The following is a 25,707-nucleotide window of genomic DNA, read 5'->3' on the forward strand; positions in this document are numbered from 1 at the left end:
TAAGAAAAAAAAAGGCTCTTCGGGAAATAAAGCCTCAGTTGACCACGCCTGCTTATATCACCTTGGGAGAATCCTGATTGTTCCATCCACCCTGGAACCAACGACAGCTGGACTGACCAGCAATACAGTGGAGAATCTGCCCATCAGAAGGCAACACACGTATTTGAAGAACTGGAGTTACATCCGAGTAACTTCTATTTATGTTGTTTAACATTTGGGGAAAAAATTGGGACAAGCTGACCTCCTCATATTCAAACCGTCAGAGAAAGAGAAGCAGGAAAGAACCAAATGTTAAGTAATGACAGAAGCAGATCAGTGTCTATTTTAGAGTCATTTCAGTGAACTGTTGGTCAGTTTAGTCCGCTCATTCCTGCTTCCCCCTAAACCATCTAACAGCAGCACTGGTATCACCTTGTGACATCACAGAACTGCCGTGTTAACATCCAGTCCATCTTCCATTCTACAATCTCTGACTCCAAGGGCCAAAACACTCTTTGTGTGTTGTGCTTAGCCCCTTCCTCCATCAGACCCCTGAGTCTGTGTACATGCCGTTGATCAGGTAGTCCACCTGAGTGTAGTCCTTCCTCCTGTAGCTCTCATAGGCCTGTGTGGCAAACACAGCGACTGTGACCAGGAAGAAGAGCAGGCCGAAGAGCAGGACTGCCAGTAAAGATGCAGTATCCACCAGCTGCCTGGTCAGAGCAGCCCCGGCTACTTCTACAACCGGCTTGTTGAGGTTTGTGTCAGGAGTGCTGGTACTGGTGGCAGCAACAGTTATGGTAGCAGGCCGTACTGGTGGTATCCCAGTGCTTGGGGCATGTGGCTGTGGTGTGGGAGCTGATGATGGCAACGATGTCTTTGTAACAGCAGTTGTAGTAACAGTACCAGTCGTGTTAACTCTTTTAAGTGTGGTTGTTGGTTTTACTGTTGTTGGAGGGCGCGGTGATGCTGTTGTTTTTGTTGTCGTTGTAGATGTTGTTGGTGGTGGTGTTGGGGTTGTTGTTTTTGGTGGAGCGGTTGTTGTTGTTGTTGTTGTTGGGGTTAGGGTTGTAGGGGTTGTGGTTGTGGTTGTTGTTGTTGCTTTTGGTGGTGGTTTTGTTGCTGGTGGTGCTGGTGGTTTTGTTGTTGTTGGTGGTGGTGGTTTTGTTGTTGTTGGTGGTGATGGGGTTGTTGTTGTTGTTGGTGGTGGTTTTGTCATTGCTGGTGGTGGTGGTTTTGTTGTTGTTGGTGGTGATGGGGTTGTTGTTGTTGTTGGTGGTGGTGGTGGTTTTGTTGTTGCTGGTGATGATGGGGTTGTTGTTGTTGTTGGTGGTGGTGGTGGGGTTGTTGTTGCTGGTGGTGGTGGGGTTGTGGTTGGAGAAGTAAGTAGAGTGGTAGTCACTGTAGTTGTGGATGTAGTATAACCAGTACTGGTGCTGGATCCAGTACTAGCAGCATGTGTGGGTGATGCATGGGTTGGGACTTTGGTGGCATGGGGCAGAGGGGCTCCAGACTGAGTCTTGTTAGATGGAAGCTGAGGGTGTGGTACTACTGGCTGATTGCTATGTGTGCCTGTGAGGAGCTGCTTTCCTCCTGCAGGTTGGCTGCTTGGGATTGAGGATGCTACAGGGTCACTGGAGGAAGACTGGCTGGAATTTTTACTCCTGCTGTTAAGGTCTGAATTAGGGGACAGGCTCTTCGGTGGTGGTACAGTTGCCATATCTGGTCTGGAATTGGTCTCTGAGGAACCTTTAGTGGTTTCATTTTTACCGACATTGTCACCTGGGGGATAACAAATTCCATGAATGACTAAGCGCAACCAGCCATTCAAAAACCAAGAAAACACACTTAATTATAGAACATGTTAGATGAGAATAAAATAACCAAATCCTATATAGATACATAAAACATGGGCCAAAAACAATCATGGAAGTGCTTTGTTAAATATTCAGACCTGCTACTGGTTCTGTCAAAAGGCCTGGCTTTTAAATTTAGCCTGATGGTCTGTTATCTGTCATGACTCTGCATCTTCATTTGATCTGAGGTAGTGGGCACCGTCAGAGGAAAAGACAGGCCTCTTTAGGTTGCCTTTCAACTATTCACAAACACACACACTGTATACATGCTGTGACCGGGCACATCTTTTCATAATGATGCACAACATAGTCTCTGAGCTGTGGTGATGACACAGTAGTAGAAAGATTTCTGTGAGAGAGGAGGACGTGAAACTCCCCCGGTTAGAGTCAGGACGTGGTTAGCCTACCTTAGCATAAAGACTGGAAGCAGGGAGAAACTGCTAACCTGGCTCTGTCCAAAAGTGGAAAAAATACATCTAAAGCTACCATATTGACATGGTGACTCTTATTGTTTAATCCATGCACAGACAGAAATGTTTAATGAAAAACGGTTGCATCTGTGCATTGAGGAATAATTCAAAACTATATTTAATTTGAGGAAATACTGATGTTTCTTAGCTATATTACAGTTAACTGTTCTTATGAGTGAATGAACCCTGGCTCATACCACATGCAGTGATGCAGTTACCTTGTGCTGAGACTCCATTCTTTCTGGACACTGCAGAGGAGTCAGTGAGGAGCAGCAGCAGGCAGAGGAGGTGAAGGCACACCGATGGACTCAGCTGCAGAGTCGAGGGATACAGGGACATGATGGGCTGGGGGAGGATGACACACACTCACATACACCACCTTACAGCGACACACTCACATAGGCCTAGCGTGAACTTCCACACACACACACACACACACACACATGCGCACACTCAACAGTCACAGGCATATACACTCCCAGAGTCAGCTTGCACACACACACACACACACACACAAGGAGTTGAGGCTGATAGCAAGGTAGAGATTAGGATGAAGAGGATGCAGCATCCACTTTCTGGACCTACACAAGACAAAAACAACAGCACAAACACGTATCAACAGCAGCCATTGGGGATATGAAAAAGATATTATTGTTTTTAATTCCCCACCTTCCAGACAGCTATTAGCTTTCATTTATTTCAGTACGCTGTTAAAATAAACTTGCAGCTGTGAAACTTGCTTGTCATTTTAACTGTTGTGTCACAGTTATGTTATCATGTATTAATGCACCTGAAAGCAAGAACTGTTCTGAAAACATCATGACTTGAGAGGCAGCTGTTTAAAAGCAGGGACTCAGGCTTTATTCTGTATTTTCCTTATGAAAAGCCCACTGCTTCCTACTGAAGATGTACATCACAACTGTATAGTTTTATTTTTTTTTAAAAAGGCTCAGTAATTTCCTGAAACAGCTGGTCACTGTAGTTTTTAACAAATAAACAGGAGGAAACAGTTCATTCGTTTGGGACTATTTTCAGCAGTGGATGAATCCATATTTGGTGCTCTAGTGAGTAATTCTGGCAGCAGTACAGTGTTTGTGGGATTGAGTCAAAATACAGTGAGTGTGTTCATAGTGATGAAGGAACATGTCATCCAGTGCAACAGTGTGACTCATTGATGTGTTTTGGACGACAATGGAGCTCTATGACCCAGAGGAATGAAATATATCAGGCTTTCATCCACACACAATACTTTTAGTAGATCAATTCATAGTTGACTAAAGAAAAATATAAAATATCACAAGCCTTATACTTAAATCATAATACACATGTTTGCTTATTGTTTTTCTTTGATTTTCTAAAGATTTTGCACACTAGCTGACATCAATCAACCTTGAGAAGTCAACACTCTCTTGAATGCACCATCAATGGGTATGTTTTCATGCACACTAATATGACAATATTCTGAATTTGATACGGGTCATGTAAACGGCATATTCCCTTTGGATATTCCGCATTAGACCTTATTCTGAATGTAGCATTTTCTGATCGAGACGTGGGATATGCTGGTATTATTGTGGTTATTCTGGTGACATAAGCTAACGACATTTAATGATATAATTTACTTAAAAATCATTTGGACCCCATGAATTGAAGGTTTTTACTGATGTATAAATATGATCCATAAGAGACGTGAAACATCTCTGCGAGGCCGCATATCCACCGGTGATGCTGAGAATAAAAGTTGTTGCCGTCAGTGCTGAGGCGATTCTCTAACATGATCATTTATCTGTCGTTTTCCCGTCTACAGGCTGACACGCTGTGCTTGTGATCATGTCTTCATTCTCACTTGTCTTTGTCATAGCAACAAGTAATGTCCTGATCAATTTGTGAGAGAGATTTGTTTTCATTTTGACATTAAAGAGTCTTTTCCCCCCCCATTGATCAGTGTCAAAGACGCAAAATTACTATGATAGAACAGATTAAACTGTGAATATAATGGCTGTGTAAAAATGGTAAAACAATAACCGCCTTTATATTCCTGATATTTTTCAGTTCCTTTTTTATAGTTTGAATTGGCCTCATCAAGGCAGGCAGATTTGTTTTTCAATGTACTTCAATAAGAAACAATATCAATGTTCATTCAAGTATAAACAAGTCTGACCAATGCTGGTTCAGAAAAACAACAAGACAAGAGCTACGATGTCAGCATGACAACACAGATGACATACTGCATTCAGCCTTTCACTATACAATGTAATGGAAGCTGGAAGTACAGAGGAGTTTGGCTCTGAAGACAGAGAGTAGTAGTTGAGTAGTGACTACCATCTAGTGTTAGAATAATGCAGCTCTCAGTTAGCGCAGAGTGAGTGATAGCAGAGGCAGCAGTATGTTATTCATGTTCTTTTTACCAGAGAACTTAGGTTTTTCTTTAAGATCACTTGATCTCACTCACAGTCTGGAGCTGCCACTACTGAAACGTTCAGGTCATTTCAATGAAAATGCAATTCACAATAAAGCTTTTACAGCACACTTTAAGATGTTATAGACTGTATTAAAATGAAAAATGATGAATTTGTATTTGTTTGTGCATTTGCTTAGGTTGGTTGTGGATAGTGATAAAATCCATTTCACAGCAGGGGAGTGATTAATATCATTAATGGTGGCTGAATTCCATTTAGTTTTCCAAATTCATGACTCTGGTGTAACTCATGATGCTTCACCAGTATGCCTTTCTAGAACACTTGAATGGAACGGAGCCATTATTAATGTTATCAGTTCCACCTGTGCTTTTCCCTCTTTTTGTTACTATACTTCCACCACAGCTCAACAGGAAACACTGTCTGAAGAAACACAAAGAGGGAATTTGATGCTAAAAAGACTGTAAATGTGGCAGATATCCACTTGATGTGACTAACTCAGACTGATGAAGACTCATATAAGCTTCAAATCAACTTTTAAATGCATTTTTGCACTAAATGACTGTGTGGACACACTGTCGATTTTGGCCTCCATCACTTACATTGAAAGCACATTTGAAGGGGATCTTTTAATAGCCAGTATGAACAGGAGGAATGATTACAGCGAGGAAAACCTCTTTCACTGTTCATATGAACACCTGACGCTTGAAAAATTGTGAACCTATCCTTTAAGTACAGGTTGGAATTTAATGAAAATACGAAAATCACACATAAAATATGAAGAAGCTATCTTTCTTTTTTTGTGGCTTCCAAAAAAAGTTTGGGAACCACTGTCTTACAGCAGCAGACCATACATCAAAGTCAACTTTTGAATGTACAACCCATTTTCGGACTGATGTTATTCATAAGAATGATTAATTCATTATGAAAGCTCCTCAGAAGAAAGGAAGGGAGCTGTCAGATGCAAAAGAAGTGAGAGAATTGGATTGCAACGCGTCTAGCTTGGCGCTCTTCCTCATGGCAGCGCCAAGCTTAACGTGTTGCAATCCAGAATAGCTGCTGATCAAAGCCCGTTCTAGTGCCTGTATTTGTGCACATATTCAGCATATTAAATTCTCTCACTTTTTGCATCTGACAGCCCCTTTCCTTTTTACTGAGAATTTTCTGAGAAAATTTTTTCCATTTTTCTCATGGATTTATGAGAGCTCCTGTCATTGAGGGCAATATCAGAAACAGAATCTTCAGAATCATCTTTATTGGCCAAGTATGTTTACAAATACGATGAATTTGACTCTGATTTAGCGGCTCTCAGTGTACTTACACAGAATAACAACTCAATAATCTTCACAAAGATACACAAGGAATGACTATACATGTGATTAAGTTTCTGTGAACTGTAGATAGGATACAAATAGTGTAAAGAAGTGAAGAGTGCAAGGAGTGCTGAGACGTTACTTTACACACATGAAGTAGGAGGTTATGTACAGTCGTGGGTGAAATGTATTGCAAATTTTGTATTTTAGACTAAAATAAATATGGTCTTATAATTGGACAAGAGAGGACTGGTCTCATGTTAGCTTCAGTACAATGCTTTGCATAGCGACCTGCCCTGAATGTAAACAGGAAACACTCAAAGGTCATTATAAACGCCAACGTGGAGAGAAGTAGTAGTGATCTGACTGCACTGTAGCCCTGCTAGCCAAACTCCATTTACAAATCCAGCTGTTTAACACACTCCATAGAACAAGACTTAGAGACGCTCATTTAAGTGCCAAACACCGCAAAGGGTTTCCACATATTTCCTTAACTGCACCCCCAACAGTTTATTCAAATATAGTCAGCACTGTGTAAACCATTATTTAAACTGTGTGTTATTGGGTCTATTGTGTGGTAACGTTACACTGACCACAATAACCAGCTCACAGTTATTGTTTCTGGTGTTTAAATAAGGAACTGTAGCATTCTCATGTAACTAGTTAACATACAGTGTAGGTGTTAAAGAGTTTACCTTAAATAATAAAAAGATATTTCCTTCTCAACACAGAAGACAGTTCACATCTAAATTGTAGCTTAGCTAATGCTAAGTAGCCGGTCACTTTAGGGTTATCTGGATAATACAACGTGTTATCCTAGCGCTAACGTGCTAACGACAATGATGAGATTTCAGTGACTTACCAGCGATATGTTATGATTCATTTATTGAACACACCAACAAGCACAGATCCTGGAACAGACAGGTATCCAAACTGAACTCAACACTTCCTGTAAGTAGGAGGTGGGAAGTCTTCTTCTTCTTCTTCAGCTTTATTTCTGTCAATGTGGACTCATGTAGGCACTCTACTGCCCTCTGCAGGTCAAAGCAAAGTCAAACCACAGATTAGACACTCTTGTAGGGGCAATTTGTTCAAATTGACTATAAACCCCTTGAGATGTATCATATCGGTATCAACAGGGTCCCAAACAAAGACTTACAAGAACAAATAGAAAACAAAACACTACAAAACACAAGGCACAATACATAACACGATAAAATAAGACAATAAACACAATAACAAATAATTGATTTTTTTGAATATTATTTTTTACAAAATCTTTTTGTTTTGTTTTTTAAGGAGGACTGTTGGCATTGACAGTTCTTTTATAGGAATTCTTTGTCTGTAGACATGTTACTATTACAGTACAATATGAAAAATGTGTGATTCTTTTTTTTTTAAAGTATTTTGCTTGTTTATTTTGTAGTTTGCTGAAGGGGTGGCAGTCTGAATTATTTAGCAGACCAAGGGAGGGTCTTTTATTTATTTTTTTCTTACCTCAGACTTACATTTTATAAAAAAAAAAAAACATGCTTACTTTCAACTTCAACAACAGATACTGACATACTCAGTGTAGATAGTGTGTGAGAACTGTTGCTAGATATTACCATCATATTGATTCAGCTGTTGACTACTGCTTTGAAATCAGATTTTCAAAGAAGCTCTTCTTTTAGCTGCCTCCCTCAGCTCTTTCTCTCTGCCACAGTTGCTTCTCTTGATGACGCTGCACCTGGAACACTGTGCAACATCCTATATCGTAAAAGCCAAATTACTCCCTCTATTTCACACGACTGGCCGTACACATGAAAAAATGGAAGCTCCTCCATAAAAGGCATGAAGCTATATGTATGCATGTATCATGTCATTATTTTAGCTTGATAAAACTAAAGCTTGTAGCCTTTAAGTCAAAATGAGTACCCACTTCCTAAATTGTAAATACTTCACATTTTCCAATTTTACAATGTTCATTTGGGCTCCTGACTGTTGTTTTAAGACACACTTGAAAAACTGTGAACTTGTCCTTTAAGTTACTCTTTAATTTCATCCAGTAATGTAAACCTACCTTTGTAAACACAGATTTGATATCCAGATCACTGCATGTAAAAGGCTCAGGTATTTTCTGCCTGGTGTGCCAGTAAACTAGGGAACATTAAATTATCCAAGAAATTGCAACTACACCATTTAACATTTAGAGTCCAAAATGCTGGAGTACACAATCAACACAAGAAAAAAAGATGTGATGCTGTACTAGTACTTTCTGCTGTACACACCAGGCCAGAAAGTACTAGCAAAAACTAGTAAAAACTCAATCAAACTCCATGTTTGATCAGCTCCCACCATCAAATGTTTTAAATCAAGGCTAAAGACCCACTTGTATTATTTGGCGTCCTATGGTTGAAATGTTAGTAGAGTTGTAAAGTAGAGTCTTGGTTACAAGCTCCCTGCTATACCCGTATACTCGCTACGTCTTACTGCTGATGACACAGTCTTGATAGGCGGGGTCACAAACAGTGATGTGGAGGCCTACCTGAAGGAGGTGGAGGCCAACAACCTCTTACTGCATGTCAGCAAAACCAAGTGGTTGTGGATTTTTGGGGGAAGCAGCAGCAGAAGAACTACATACCCCTGAGATCAACAGGACACTTAAATTCAATTCAATTTACTTTGATGACAACACAGCTAAACTGGTTAAATTTCTTTCTGGTACAGCGTGTAACAGCACAGTTCTATGAACAATATTGCACAGACAAGAATCACATGGCTACAATCAGAAACCACAAATACACACAGCCCAACAGTTCCATACAGACTGACTCGACAGCCATAAATGGTTAAGGCGCCAAGGAGTTTGAGGTCCATATTGCAGTGGGTGAAAAGATGTTTTTGAAACAGTTTGTCCTTGACAGCAGTGATTTATAGCACCTGACAATTTGCTGGAATTTTTTATGAGTTTGGAGTCTGTATTGTTGTACCAGACTGTTGTGGATGATGTTAGTATACTTTAAATTATTGCTGTGTAGAAGCGGAGGAGGAAGTGTTGTTTCACTCTGAATTTCTTGAGTTGACGTGGAAAGAAAACTCTTTTTTGATTATGTGGTTTGAGTAAAGGTCCCATATGAGAGTACTGCTGATGTGAGTGCCAAGAAATTCAAACGAGGCAGTGATGGATATGGGGTTGCTGCATAAGTCGACCACAAGTTCATGAGTGATGATGATCCAGCAGATTATTGTGTGTGCACCAGCTAACTATTTGATTAACCTGTTTACAGTGATATGTTTCATTGTTTGAGATGAAACCTACAATGGTTGAGTCGTCTGCATACTTATACACTCACCAGCCATTTCATTAGGTACACCTGTGCAATCTAATGCAATCCAGTACAACAGCTCTGCCATAAATTCTACTTTTATGAAGCTGACATTGTTGACATTGTCAGAAAGGTGATAATTCTACTTTATTATTGAGGTTGTAGTGGGTGGTGGTGGTGGTGTACTGGAGTGCATTACATTGAAATGTGTTCCTAATATTTTGTCCACTCCATTAACATACATACACAAATTCAGAGTGTCTCTTCTCACAGGGGTGTGGCAGTACTGACTCTCCTTGAACACAGCTATTCTGTAAGAAGGCAGAGAACCAGCTCCCAGCCACATAAACAAAATTAATAATAATAATATTCACTTGGAGAAACCTCACAAGGTTCTGCACAATGGGAAACCTCCCCTTAATAAACAAATGCCTCTTCAACAATAATGAAAAAATGCCTCTTCAACAGTAATATTGATATTTATAAACAAATGCCTCTTTAATGTGTATACAAAATAAAGCCAACAGGTGTTAGGCTAATGTGAGGCAAGCACAACCTCTTGCATGATGATCACTAAGATCAACCCAATGCAGGTAACTTGGTTGGAAGGATTATTTTGTAGTATTCCCTCAAAAGGTACCCTCAAATCAGAAAGCAAAAGACCAGAAAGAAGACTTAAAAGGCCCTGAACAGACCAACGTTTCTGTCTGACAATCTCTACAAATGAGGTCTGCAACCAGTTGAGGAAAGAACAGAATGACAAATGAGGTCTGCAACCAGTTGAGGAAAGAACAGAATGACCAGGGTGTGCAGTTTCTCTCCTCTTAAACCCCAGAAAATATACATATTTTGTATTTATAGTTATCTTATTTATAGTTACAAATATATTCATATGTTTTTTATTCTATATATTGTATGTTTTTGTTACTCTTTCTTAGTCTTTTAGCTCAGCCTGGAGTATGTCGTACTGCATTTAACTGCATTAATTGTTTGTATGTGTGACAAATGAGACTTTTGACTCCTTGAAACTTTGGTACTAGAATACACATGTTTATCAGCAGCTGGAAGACAGCTTTTAGTCTTTTTGTGATCAGTGAGTACTTCACTGGTGAGCCACTAGATGGTGTCATTACCTCAGAAGTACAACTGTCCTGTCAACAAAACAGCTTCCCTAACTGAAACTGCAACCACAACTACTACTACAACAGTTACTATAGTTACTACTGCAAATGCACTGCTACTTTCTCTACAACTACCATTTCTAAATAAACTTGAATTGCTATCAAATAAAAAGCTAAAACCATGCTCGTAAAAGCTTTTAATTAAAGTTTAAGCTGTTTTTAGATCTGCATTCTAAATGTTATATTTTAGATTCTTGTGCTATTTTGTTCTCTTTTGTTTTCTTTACTTGATCCATTTGATTATTTTCATATCATTGAATCTGTTATGCCAAGCACTTTGATTCAACTCATGAAATCTGCTGTACAAATAAAGTTACCTTACCTTACTTCTGATACCATTATTAAAACAACTACAACTACTACCAGTACATATTCTACTACTCATTACTAGACAATTACTCATATTTATCATGTTTTGTATGTAAAATGTCCATCTGCAGGATGAAATGCAATGCTGTGGATTTTTCCAATAGTATATATATATATATAGAGTGTATAAAGTTGCACAAAGACCTCTCAACTATATATGTATGCACACACACACACACACACACACACACACACACACACACACACACACACACACACACACACACACACACACACACACTAGTCCTGGGACAAGTTATACATGTTGCATGGGGAAAATGTGGAATAGATAGTCCTTAATGATTCAATGTGTGCCAAGACCACACTAAAGCAGTTAAAAACTAAAGCAAGTGAAAGACAATTGATTTTATCACCTGTTTAAGGGTAAAGAAAAAAAATATAAAAGCATTTTTTGCCAATTAATTAGAGGTTTAAGAAAAAAATAAGCTTTATATTTGTTTTTACACTTCATTTTAACTATTATATAACTAATTGCATTATTTAGTAGTGTATTCAGTGATATTTTTGACTTGTCTGATAACTTTTTACAACTTTTGGTTAATTCCAGGACTCACACAAATGTGTAGGATACTATGGCGAATGGCACATTGAATTTCCTTTTCCTAAATGATTGAATGTAGGCCTGCAACTTCAATAACAACAGGCCTACAATTTTTATTCAAGAATGGATGGTGTCCCCGGTTGACCCCATTCATGGTAAACTATCTGTATTAACATAATTTGGACTGAAGTGCAGAAAGCTCTGTCGGCTGCAGCCCAATAAGGCATTAAAGTATCTCCGCAGCAGCTGCAGCGATCATGAAGCAGTTTTCAGCCAACACGTCCACGCTGCCCACCAACAGGGTGATATGAGGACACGTCCCGAGCTCCTCGGTCACTGTGTCATACACCCCGGAGGTGAGACAGCCAATTACATGCCGACGCTGCCTGGGGCTGTCAGCGTAACGCACACACACACGCGCACTCCGACAAGCGCACACCCTGCGTCTGCGAAGTCTAGAAGAAGTGAAAGTAAGGTCAGCAGTATCAGTAGGTGTATTCCTGCTTTCTTTGTTATCCCTGTGGCTCCGGTCCTTCTAGTGAGCAGCACTTGAACCGTCTCCATGTCTCTGCCAACCGTCTCCCGGCTGTTCAGGAGCGCGCTGAGGACTCAGCTGGTCCCTGTGGCTAATGTGTCGGCCAAACCTGCCAAACACCATGTCACTGCTGGGGTGAGTTTATGTTCACTTTACCGACTGAACATGACCACATCAGACCCTCGCATCCGGCGGGAGCAACACATATTCTCCGCAACAGCCTCTGAATCGATACCCGTTAGTCAGCTTATTAGTTAATTACTCCGCGTCGCAGCACATCCGGCCTGATGTGACAGAGCAGATCACGCTCCATTAACTGCGTCAAACTTCACACTTCTGTCTCTTTTCGTGCTAAAAAATATTTATCTATTATCCATATCAGACGTTGAATATCTTCTCTTTCCGCGCGCAATGCTTAAACGACAGCCTAACTGAAACAGAATTATTTATCAAGACTCTTTTGATAAGTGCGTCAGTATCTATAGCCATTATTCCGCCTAATTCCAACACGTAGACGCCTCTGTCAGCTCGGACATAAATAACAAACAAGCTATTCCCCGAATGTTCACAAATATGTGGACTTTTGTATGTGAACTTATATTTATTTTCTGACAGTATTTGAGGCAGGAGGTTGTTTTACTGTAAATAAAAAAAAGGTTTGATACTGTCTGGAAACACTCTGCCTGTTGAGCAGGTGCCAAGTCAACGACCTTCATGCTGACCACGGTCAGACAGAGTGGGCCCGAGCCGATTTCAAAATGAATTCTCATACAAAAAAATATTATATTTAGGGACCGACAGCATATTTTTGCTCATTGTGACACAATATCAGCCACAGGAACTGAGTGGGAAAGGTGTTATTTACCCAGTTCCGTCCGTTATTCGGTTATATTCAGCTGGCATGAATGTTAGAAAGGACATTGCTCAATAATAAATAGTCTTTTTTTTTAGACAATAACACCACATTGATTAAAGATACAAAATCAACTCACCTAGGCTTAAGTATGAGAGCAAGGGGAACTTGGGGTCAACTAGAGTTACAACTAGAAAACGAAAGTCAGCAGAAAGCTCATGTCTTCATCAATAATTTCCGCAGAAAAAAAGCAAATCATTAGAAAAACAGTGTGAATATAAATGTGCGCATGTCGTATTACTGTTTGTATTCTCGGCTGTTTTTGTCACGCTTGCTTGTCTGAAATTTGAAGTATCGTTTTCTTATTCGTTTACTGTTAAGTAGCCTACCCTCTGGCCTAAATCACTTCACTATTTTTAGACGTACTGGACGTTATTGAATGTTTGTGTGCTGCTTGTGTTAAGATAACTGATGCATTGAGAGGTAATAAAAAACGGTAGGAATACATGTTAATATTCCTCAAACTGGAGTATTGACAAAATACTTTTTTGTTATTTATTTGTCACCTGTCATATAGATACTGATACGAGATTTTTAACGCTAAACACTAATATTTGAGAATAACAAACTAAACGAAAAAACTAAATAACAACATAGATAATCCAATATTTGTTTTCACATTTTATTGAAGAAAAGTAAACTATATTATCAAAGGTGACATTAACTATAAGATAAGTGTTTTTAGCATACATTATCCACCAACATACAGTATAAGCCAATACTGATATACCTATAGTACCTGTATTAAAGGTACCCTTTGGTGTGTTTTTGTAAACAAATAAAGTTATGTTTATATTCAGTGTTGCTCACCAAAATGCACTGTGTGCATTCTTTAGGTCTAACAAACTTGTTGAATGCATTTCCTTCCTTATGAAACATTTGAAAAGCTGATTTTTGATGTGCATCCTTGTGTAGAGCCACTCATAAAATATGACTCCACAGTGCCCCTAGTGATCAACTCACACCTCATTTATCACTTAAGCCCTATTAGAAAATCTGTAATTTTTCTATATTATGAGAAGTTTAAACTTTGCTGCTACAAAGAGAAAGACAAAGACAACATCATGGTAGAGAGCAGAGCTGTAAGAGCAGTCAGACAAATGCTTGAATACTGAGACTGTCCTGAATCAAGACATCTGGAACTTCTACTGAAATAGTAATATATTACTGGGAAAGGGGAGTTTTTCCTTACCGCTGTCGCCAAGTGCTGCTCATGGGGGAATTGTTGGGTCTCTCCCTCTGTAAATTAAAGAGTAGGGTCTAGACCTCCTCTATGAGATGACTTTTTGATGTGATTTAGTGCCATATAAATAAAATTGAATTGAAAATTGAATTGAAATGAGTTTCATGAGAAAACCAGAACATTTGAGCTCTTGCTTCTACCCAGAGTTACTGTGGGAATTTTGGAGTGACTCATGAAAATAGATGGACAGGATTTAGAACAGCCAAGTGTTGTTTTTGGATTGAATCCATACAGACTACAGAATCTAAGAGAAGTCTTTTTTTGTGTTCTCTGCCAAAGTCAACAAACATTTTATCAGATTTCTATTTTATATGACCCAATATTGACACAGGTCCAGTAAACAACATCAATCAGAAAATAGACAGAAATCTACTATATGAATCACAATATGGGTATCACATAGAAGGAATATTGAATTACAGAAATCAAAGTAGTCTCATATGCTGCCAACTCATCTGTGATATATAAATTCAACAGTCTCTTGTCTCTGTGTGTTTGTCTCTCAGGAGCAGGCAATAGCTATGACAGCCTTCTTCGTTTCCATCCTGGTTCCATCCAGCTGGATACTGGCTCACCTGGAGGACTACAAGCATAAGAAGCATTAGAAGAAGACAGAGAACAGAGTATCATTCCGACCCAGAAGAAGATGCAGACCAGTCAGCCTTCTGTCCCTCCAGGTCTCTGCCTCTCCATCTGTCTTCAGCCGATGAGACGAGTGACCAGTTTCCTGCTTCCAAGTAGTTTCCTGCTCTTCTGACCTGTGACAATGTACATCTGTGCACCTACTGTATCAACCTCTTACCAATAAAAACATGTTCCTTATATAGAAACCCAGGCTGTGTTTGCTGTTTGAATGCAAGTTGTAGAGATCAGTCGAAATAGCATTGATAAGGCATATATGTCTGCAACTAAAACTCATTTTCATGATTGATTCATCTGTTGATTGTTTTTTAAAACAGATTCCTCTTTTAGCTTACAGGATGTCAGAAAATACTGACAGACGTTCATCACAGTTTTCAGATGTCTTGTGTTCAATATCCACATTTTTGCTTTATAAAATTGACTAATGGATTAATTTATGAATTGTTTACACACTAAAGGCATAACATGTTTAAAACATATAGTGGAGGTGTAGTTTCATCATCACAGCATATTAATCACTGCACAAGTTAATGCAACAGTACAGATGGATGTGATATTAAATGGAATGTATTTACTGTAGAGGGTTTCAGTGCTTCTCATAGAGTTTTAAATTGCATTACAACACATTTATTATTAATACAGCCATTTGTTTCTCTTCAATATTGTTTGTGTACGCAAGATAATAAAGGTACTGCAGTAATAACAGGCTGGTCAAAACAGGTCAAATAAATTAGGGAGGAGACAACAAAAAACATCATTTTGTGGGATGTTTTCTGGAAAGAAAGATTTAATTTGGCATAAATTACAGAGGGAAATATGATTTCTTTGAAAAGAGGAGTTCAATTGAAAACTATAAATATTCGCTCATTTATTATTAGAAACATCACCTTCCATGTTAATTTAATCGTATGTTTGCTTATAGACAAATTTCACATTTTTGCATATCCAGCTGACCTGCTGTGCACTGATGAAAACTTCACGTCATCCTGATTGGAATTATTCATTGTTTTTATATTTTCTCCCTTGAATTAATACACAATGGTTTTGTTTATCTCAAACCATTCTTAGGAAATCATTCAGAAATGACAGAGCTGTGAAATAGCAGACAGACAGACAGACTATTTCAAACAATGTACATAATCATAGTATTTATAAAAGCAAGCATGTACACAAATTACAATAACTGTGTACATTATTTCTTATGTTAATATGCTGACATACACCAGATTTAACTGTATGTGTATTTATATAACTTCATATGAGCATATGTTCAATTTCAATATAAAACTATTATGTTATTTATCTACTGTATGTACAGTATAAATGATAAGGTTACTCTTATATGTGTACTCTTGTGTAATATTGTATATATGACTACATATATAGGAATATCTACAGAATATGTCATACATATCCTACACTTATTATCTTACTATCTAAATCATGATCACTGCATAGATAGTATGAACAGGTATGTTAACATCTATGGTGATAATCATTTGTGTTTGTCGCTTATGCATTCACATAAAGTATCCATCGAATCCATTATTTGATCATTCAAATCAAACTTTGATGACTGATTTATCATTAAAGTAATTTATGTTGCAAAAATTCTCTGGTTCCAGCTTCTCCACTGTGAGATGTTTCTGCCTCTCTCTGTTTGATATCATTGTAAATGAAATATCTTTGGGTTTTGGACTGTTGGATCTACAAAACATTTGAAGACATCTTCCTTGGACTAAAAGAACTTATGACCCAGATAGCATATGGAAGTGGGTCACTTCAGGCAGTGATGCAGCACTGCTGGCCTTCTTCTGGCCTGGATAAAATGGATGTGAGTCTGAAATGGCCCACATGTAAGATACCTAATATGGCACAAATATCCCAAATCACATGTGAACCTTTATTTGGTGAAGATGCGGTGCTCTCGCTGGATTTGGGCAGTTCTGATTTATCTGGTTTGTCCTTGGTTGACATACAGCATTGCTATGGCTTGCTTGTGGCTCAGATCTGGGAAACAGGAGCAGACTGCCCAAGTGCCATCATTCCACACGGTATGTGGGCCGGATGAAAGTGCCGCAAGTGTCGGATTTGGCTGGATTTGGGCCACAGCAATTTTGCTATCTGGGGACAGGCACTGTTTCTGATGTTTTATAGACTGACTGTCTACTCTGTCAATTGAAAAAGCAAAAAAGAATTGAGAGATTGATAATGAATGTAACAGTACATGTGTGTGCACAGAAACACTAGCATTCAGTAGGTGGAAGTGATAAGGAGTTTTTAACAGCCAGGACCATGTAAACACAGTCATCCTCCCACTGTGCTGCTCTGAGGAGCTGCTATTCAGAGAAATACATTCTGGGACTTGTAGGTTCAGCAGGACAGACTAAGCAGGAGAACAGAATGCCAGGTTGATTATTTGAAGTGATACTGAAGTGGTTATAATTTTAATGGACTACATTGCTCATCAGCAAAATCTTGAGCTGCTTGAACTGCAACAGCTTGAACTGCAACATTTTAAGCTGAATTACAAAACCTGTCGAGCCACTGCTGTGGACTGTTTGTAGTTTAAGGAAATAACATTGTCCTAGACTACTGTATCTTCATGTGGGCTTATTACATTATTCAAATGTGTAGTTGGATCTCAGTGGTTCATCTTCAGGTCACGATCCTAATGCAGGAGGTTTACACTGCCAGACACAACACAGACTCCAGGTTTAATCCACTGATCTCTCATCTGTTTATCTGGACATCCTCACTAGTTTTTTCTGTCCTTCCTACCTCATTATACATACTTATACTTTCACCATGTGTGCAGGTCAGGGGTGGACAGTAGCTAAGTAGCTTATTACCATACTGTAGAATACTGTAGACTTCACTGCATTTATCTGACAGCTGTACTGGTTACTTTGCAGATGAAGATTTAATCTATAATAAGCACATAAAACACCAGCTATTGTTATACAGTCAATTAATATGCTCAACAGTATATAACATAGTTATAATTAGCTCCGTCCTGACCAGCTACATTAAGGATACTGCTTCCTCACTATTGTGCCAGTAATAATTTAGTCATATAATATATGTAATAATATAACACTGACAGAGGCCACTCTGATGCATAATGAGTTACTTTTGATACTTTTTGCAGATATTATTTCTATACATTTACTTCAGTTAAAATTTGAAAGCAGTCATTTTGAATGACTTTGACTTGTAACAAGAGTTGTCTTTTGTTGTGGTATTGCAGCTTTTTCTTAAAGGCATGTATTAAGATATAAAAAATTTGGAATAATAATGTGTATCTGTGTCTATCCTTAAAATGGCATCTAGTCTTTCTCCCTCGTTAAACATAATTAAAAACATATAAATATGATCTTTTTTTTTTTTTGAGTGGTGGGGGACTTAAAGTATCTGAATAAATCTCCCACCACTGGTTTACATAAACTCATCTTCCTCTGGAATTTCTTGGTTACAAGTAACAGATGCTTGTGATAACTGTGAATGTGTCAGGATCTACTACAAGACTTGCTTCAACAAAGTATAAAAGTATAAAACCAGTCAGTAAGCAGTACAACAATTTAAAAACCTTACCCTCCAGCTGAAGTAGATTCATTATTATTATTATTATTTAGAATTTATGTATTTATTATTATTAATGATTGTTATGAATTCCTCTTTATGTTACATTTCATGGACTGATATTTGGGATGTTGGTGTTTAGATCAGGACGGGGGCTATGTATAAATATGAAACAGTCCTAGGTTTTGTCTAACAGCATTTTGGGTTTGGGCTTCCTTAAAGTGGGAAACAAAAATTAGAGTGAATATGGGAAACATTTTACTTTATGGAAATATTTTTGTGTTGAACTTTATTCAATTAAAAAATGTATAAAACCATCATAAAAGCATAAAACATTTGTTAGATGCATGCCAGAAAATCCAGTAGACATGATACAGAGAACTGCCTCCCTGGTCACCCAAGAGACAAAAAGTGTTGCGAAAGTGCTCTCTAAGGGGCCCCCACAAAGGAGAAAACACACCAAAGTTCTGTCATTGCTGTCTTAATTATGGGTAAATCACGATGAAGGGCCCTATAGAGGGCCTCTATATGTGACAATCTTGAATGACATGCCCTCATTGGTGCTCTGTTAGTGGAAGAAAATGTAATAGTGCCATGAAAGTACCCCACAAGATGTACCACAGTGCCCTGTGAGTTGCCGCTGTAACAGGGTGAGCTGGATGTTCTGTATGGGTGTCCTGCTAGTGATGTAAAAGTGGAAAAAGTGCCCCCTAAGTCTAACATAAGGAAGTGCAGAATTGGTGCCCTTTCAGTGAAAGAAAAAACATGATGAAACCTTAAGCAGAGCTGGGCTCTAGGTGGGCGGCCATTTGCCTTGACCAGTTGGGTTGAGAGAAAAAGAGGGAGGGGGAGAGAGAGACACAGAGAAGCACAACAACAACAATAACATGACCCTGATCCATAGAAACCTGAGAGACGACAAAGCACAAAAACTCTGGAGAAGAAGCCAAGTTAGTAACATGCATTAATGGTACATGAATGCATACAGATGGAGAGGAGGAGGAGCTCAGTGCATGATAATAGTCATTAGGAGATAAGAAAGATAATAGAGGTAGTAAAAACAGTTGATAACAGTAAAGAGCTAATTAAAGGTTGAGTTAATTAAAGTCAAGGCCATAAAAATAAGTTCTGAGCTGTCTCTTGAAATGATCAACAAAGGATGCTTGTCTAATATGTGGTGGGAGTTTGTTCCAAATCTTTGGTGCATAGCTGCAAAAAGCTGCCTCACCATACTTTTTGCATTTTATTTGTGGCACATTTAACAAGCCAGTGTTAAGCGAACTCTCTCTCTCTCTCTTTATGAGAGAAAAACATCACCATGTTTTCCTCCCATATGGAGCTCCCTATAGGAACAAAAGGGGCACTATATGAGAGAAAAGCATGGTGAAGTGCAGTATAGAGCGCACTGTATTGGAGAAAAACATGGTGAAGTGTCCTTCCAGTAAAGAACATGAGATACTTTGCCCTATAAGACACTCTTATAATGGAGTGGTGAATCCTTTTTAACACAGAAGTGCTGTTTCCTTATATTCTGAATCACTCTATAATCATCTTAATTGGGGATGGAGCCTTTTTACCAAACATGCATCATTGTTCTCTGCTGATGGGGGCCATTGAATGTATCAGGTGCCCTTTACATGTTTTTGCCCCTGCCCCTCAGTCAGCCTGAGTCTGCCACTGGTGGACCTGTTGCAACAGTAAAAACCAGTTTGTGTCTTTTCCTTCTCTCTGCTTCCCCAGAGGTTCAATTTCTGCAACTGCACATACACATTTTCCTCCTTCAAGAATATTTTTTTAGAATCACAACATGTTCAAATCGTTACACATTTCAAAAGCTCTATTGTCTTAGAACGTAGAAATGTCAGAAATGTTTTCTGAATATGTATTTTCAAAGGTACACTTTAAGATAAGATTTTAAGTTAAGAGGGAATTTCATGACTTCTTCACAAACTGAGAAATGAGAGAAAAGCCAGATTAACTCTTTTTATTTTATTTAAAGGCTCACTGCCTTCTTTAGGGTTAAAAAAAAAGTTCAAACTAAAGCTCAGATTTGCTCTTATTTTACCAGACAGCCATCTACACGTTATCTCTCTAAACATTATACTTGCAAAGATGAATTTTCAATAAGATATAATGCTCCTAACTAACAACAATATGTTTGGTTCAAATCAACATCATTTTCTGCTGATATTTCTATGTTATTTGTTTGATTTTAAAAGTCTAGAAACATTTGAACTCCTCTGTGCAAATGAATCCTGTTCACGCCACCTGCTTTACCTCAACACTGTATGATGGTGTCTGTATACATTTATGAAGGAGGGCCAGCCCACAATAACACAAAGAATAACATGTGCACCAACATTTTGTCATGGTACAACTCCTGTGTACAGAAAATGTTTTTTTGTTTAAAGTTTTTTATTGAATTTTATGAAACATACAACAACAAAAAACAAGCAAACAAACAAAACAGGCAGATAACCAAATGGACATTTGAATTCTAGACTGTCTTCCATCCCAAAGAAAGTGTTTTATCATATTGTGATATTGTAATTGTTGTGGAATACATATTGTTATCATTCCCATTATGTAATTTATCTGTGGGACTATAACCATCTTTATTGTGTATTTAATAGTGTTTCTATACTAATGGTAATAATTTCTCCAATATCTGGGTTCAGTTCTATCCCCATATATGTCATGCCTTTTGAAAACCATTTAAAGTTAAATGCAGATAGTAGGTTAGGAGAACAAGTTGGCATAGCTTCTGATTTATGCAAATTAATTTTGTAACCAGATAGACCCTTCTATGAATGTACACCTGCAACAAACAGATTTACTGTAACCTTTGTCACCACTTGTGACACACACACACACACACACACACACACACATAGACTTGCAGTGTGCATGCAGTACATGAGGCATCACTGGTTTGACAGGTTTTAATCTGTCAGTTATTACAACCAGTGTTTGCATGTTTTCCTATTGACCATTTCCTGGTTTTAGCTATCACGTTAGCAAGATTATTTCTTAGATAATGTTTGCTGCTTCAGGGGCCATCATGACAGAAAAAACTTGAGAACCACTGAGTTAACACTGAGAGACATTTTTTCCACCAACCTTTGCAGTTTTGTAATCTGGGCATGCAGCAACACTGGTCTCAACTTTACAACAGCAGTGTTAAAGAATAGGTTCAAATTTAGTTTTAAAACAACAGTCAGGTGTCCATATGAACAGTGAAAGAGGTTTTCCTCACTGTAATCATTTCTCCTGTTCATACTGGCTATTAAAAGATCCCCTTCAAATGTGCTTTCAATGTAAGTGATGGAGGCCAAAATCCACAGTGTGTCCACACAGTCATTTAAAAGTTGATGTGAAGCTTATATGAGTCTTCATCAGTCTGAGTTAGTCATATCAAGTGGATATCTGACACATTTACAGTATTTTTAGCATCAAATTCCCTCTTTGTGTTTCCTTGAAAGATATCTACTTGACCTTGACCTAATTTTAGCTTGAGATAAACTTTTTTTTTTTTTTGCACAGAAGGAGCACAGTATGAACAGGAGGAATGATCTTTCATTTGGCTCCTGACTGTTGTTTTAAGAAAGATTTTGTGAATTGTGAACCTGTCCTTTAAGTTACTCTTTAACTTCATCCAGTGATATAAACCTAGCACAGATTTTACATCCAGATCACTGGATATAAAAGGCTCAGGTATTTACTGCCCGCTGTGCCAATAAACTACGGAACATTAAATTATGCCAAGTTTAACGTCATTATTCAACTAATTATCTGAAAATTCTTAAAAAGAGAGAATGTATGTAAAACATTTGTAACAATCATACACACCTACACCTCACTACAACTTTGTTGAGCACAGTACAACAGATGAAAATTAAACCAGGAAGTAGCTCCCCAACTATTGGAAACTTGCCTCGCTGGGCACTGGGTTACTCCCAAGTCCACAATGAATATCAGTTTCTGTCCACAACATTTAAACCTCATAGCTCTGTAAATACAGGTTTTATAGCCAGAGGTAAAAGTCTGCGTTCATAAGACCCATATCCTAAAATAGTAATGTTGGATTTGAAGACTGTATATGTACTGTCTTAAATGGTTGGAACAGTTTTCATTTACAGGGAGTCAAATGAGGTTTTTCTCAAATGAGGTTATCAGCAGCAGCAGCACAAAGGTAGACTGTAGGTTAATCAGTACAGTTGTGTGTGTGTGTGTGTGTGTGGGGGGGGGGGGGGGGGGGTGTGTCATAGGTTACTGTCGGGGACAAATTTCTGACTTCAAACCAGTTAATTGGGGACGGCTTGTCCAATTGGGGACAAAAGTCATGTCCCCAACTGGTAAAACGTTAATTGTTGGGTCAGTGGTTAAAGTTAGGGTTAGGGTAAGTCTCCAGGAAATGAATGTAAGTCTATGTAATGTCCCAAAAAGTGACCTATGACAACGTGTGTGTGTGTGTGTGTGTGTGTGTGTGTGTGTGTGTGTGTGTGTGTGTGTGAGGGAGCCACCAGTAGCATTGTGTGACCACAGGGGGGCACACCAAAAGCAGTATAATGTAAAAATATATGAAAATACAGTACATAACCAGCTCAGGTTTTGCACCTGGACACACCTGCAGTCTCTCTGCCAATCAGCTGAGCAGATTCAGTCATTCTGTTGACAGGAGGCAGGGATTGGTCAAACTGCAGCTTCACTTTCAAAAGGCTAGTAAGATCACTGAACCCATGAGATACAAACAGGAGGTAAAACTTTATTAAACTGTAAAACATGATTAAAGCAACTTGTAATATCAAATCAGATGTTTCATTCATGGCTCCTCATTTTATGATGAATCCAAATAAAGTCTCCTTGTTTGTTACTATGTGCAGCACAAATATGATGAAATATTTCAACATAAGGAGATTCAGTGGTCTGCAGATGGCTTGATATTTACTACATAGCAGAGTGAGACACAGGTGTAACTAATCAAATGAAATAAGAGAAAGTAGCTGATGTGGGAGCACTCTGAAACTGAAATGATTTCAATGTTTAAATATATCCACGCAGAAGTTTTAGTACTGATTGTAATATTTGCACATTTTGTTCAGCTGACATTGAATTCTGTTTATAGATGTAAACGTTTTTGGAACTGTCTGTGTTGTACTTGAAAAACAAAACTTCGACTTTCCAATATAATAACATTATTTTTGAAATTTTCATGCAGTACCATAAAGTTGGATGTTGTATAAATAATGATTTTTATGGCAAAATATTATTCACATAAAATGTAGATTCAATAAACCTCCTTCTGTGTTTGAAACGTTTAAAAATGAGTTAATTATCTTCCTAAAATCTTATTAGTGATAAATGATTCAAATGTTGGGATTTCTTAGAAATGTATTTTAATCAGACATTCTATTTCATATTGAACTTTTATATCACATTTTTAAATATATATATTTACTTACCTCTTCATTGAATCATAATTCATTGAATTATAATTTCTGTATATTTCTGGCAGTCACAGTTAGTCACAGCTGTATTGCAATAAACTAACATGTTCTGTGCTGCCTGTCCGTATGTTTCATAAATAAAATATGAATAAAGATGTCTGTATTCCAGCCAGAGTCCCAGTGTTGTGCATAGAGGTTCACTAGTAAAGCTTAATGTCACACTTACATAGAACAGAGCCATCATTGATGTTATGACTTCCACCTGTGCTTTTCCTGCTTTGACAAGTCTAAAAATACAAACTACAAACCAATCTGATCAAACCAGCGATATAACCAGAGAGCATATATCACACTGCAGGGAGCTGATTGTGGCTCTATGTCCCAATATGGACAAAGAGGATTAAGTAAGAAGGAATAAAGCATATTATCACAGGCTTCCTGTTTTGAACATATATTTTAATGCTTCAAGTTAGGTTTGGATGGGTGTGAAATGTTTCCAGTAATTTGATTAGTCATCATTTTCCTGATAGAATGTTTAGGCACAATATTTTTGTTTAGATACGATGAGAGGACTCTTAAAGGACACGTTCACAATGTTTCAAGCATGTCTTAAAACAACAGTCAGGTGTCCATATGAACAGTGAACAGTGCCGTCACACATTGGATATTTACATTTTTAACAGTTGGAATGATTTATTCCCTCCTCAAGGTAAAATGTACAAAAATGGTTTAAGTTTCAGCATTCTTGTAAGAATACTACCAGTATTTTCTTTGTAAATAGCATAGTGCAAATTTATTAATAACCAAAGCAACTTTTTTACTAGTAGCTCTTTATCAACATAAAACTAAACTGAAAAAAAAGAAAATCTTGATGGTAATGTGCTAAGTATAAAAAGTAGGTGTGAACTTAGTAGTATTAACTTTCTTTTAACTCTCACGTTTATTTTAGATTCAAACAGGGAATTGTTATCAGTCAGTGTTTGGAGGCAAATTAAATTCCACGTGTGGCGCTCACAGCATTAAAAAAGGTCATTAAAAAAAAAAAATGAAACACCTCTCTGCAGCTTTGGTGTCCTTCTTATGCTGGATGATCTACAAGTTTTTAAAGGGACCATTTCTTCAATAGAAAGTAGATCCACTGTAAATTGTAAAGCATTTTCAAAATGAGTCATTTGGGTGAAATGACGCTTTTAATGATGCATGTTTTGCCCTCTGACATTTAATGTGTGTGCAAAACTGTACAATTTGGGAGTCAGAAATGATTGAGTTCATATTGCAATCCATTTTTCAGCCCCACAATACAAAGTGTCACATTTTTGCATATCAATTATATTTTGCCACCAATGGTGGAAGAAGTACTTAAATACTTAACTAAACTAAATGAAACAATACTACACAGTAAAAAGACTGTAACAAGTCAAAGTCTAGACTTCTAGATCTTACTTTGCTAAAAGCATTGTCAGGTAAACAGTAAAAGCAGCACTTTAATGTTGTAGCTGTTGGAGGTGGAACTGTTGATAAACTGTGTTAATTTCCAACATGAATATTTTATAAGCTCATCTAAACTAATTGGTATGTAAAATCATCATTGTTAAATAGTAATTACAATTGTCACATACATGTAGTGGAGTAGAAGTATAGTAAGTATCATAAATTAGAAATATTCTAGTAGTGTACAAGCACCTCAGAATTGTACTGAAGCCCAGCACCTGAGTAACTGTACTGTGTTATATTCCACAATATATAGATGTACCACTAGTGGAATAATGACTTCTATATTTCATTATGAGTAGTCATTTACAATGTGTTAAAATGCTGTTAGTGTTGTCTAAGTTCCCATTGACCACCACTAGAGGTTACTAAAGGACAGGAACACACACACAACCACAC

General features: G+C 37.9%; 2 protein-coding genes across 2 annotated transcripts; one reads left to right on the forward strand and one right to left on the reverse strand.

Annotated features, from left to right (window-relative positions):
• Positions 1-523: 523 nt before the first annotated feature.
• wu:fa25f02 (uncharacterized protein C11orf24) lies at positions 524-7,077 on the reverse strand. The gene is made up of 4 exons (XM_044356406.1): positions 6,898-7,077; positions 2,524-2,886; positions 1,280-1,761; positions 524-856 (listed from the first exon to the last, which is right to left on the reverse strand). Exons 2-4 carry the CDS (start codon positions 2,642-2,644, stop codon positions 524-526), a joined length of 936 nt encoding a protein of 311 aa, XP_044212341.1. The 5' UTR covers positions 2,645-2,886; positions 6,898-7,077.
• Positions 7,078-11,844: 4,767 nt separating this feature from the next.
• LOC122986462 (cytochrome c oxidase subunit 8B, mitochondrial) lies at positions 11,845-14,976 on the forward strand. Its single transcript, XM_044357751.1, has 2 exons — positions 11,845-12,125; positions 14,653-14,976. Exons 1-2 carry the CDS (start codon positions 12,018-12,020, stop codon positions 14,749-14,751), a joined length of 207 nt encoding a protein of 68 aa, XP_044213686.1. The 5' UTR covers positions 11,845-12,017; the 3' UTR covers positions 14,752-14,976.
• The last annotated feature ends 10,731 nt before the right edge of the window (positions 14,977-25,707 follow it).

The sequence above is a fragment of the Thunnus albacares genome, chromosome 7 (assembly GCF_914725855.1).
Source record: "Thunnus albacares chromosome 7, fThuAlb1.1, whole genome shotgun sequence".
Lineage (NCBI taxonomy): Eukaryota > Metazoa > Chordata > Actinopteri > Scombriformes > Scombridae > Thunnus > Thunnus albacares.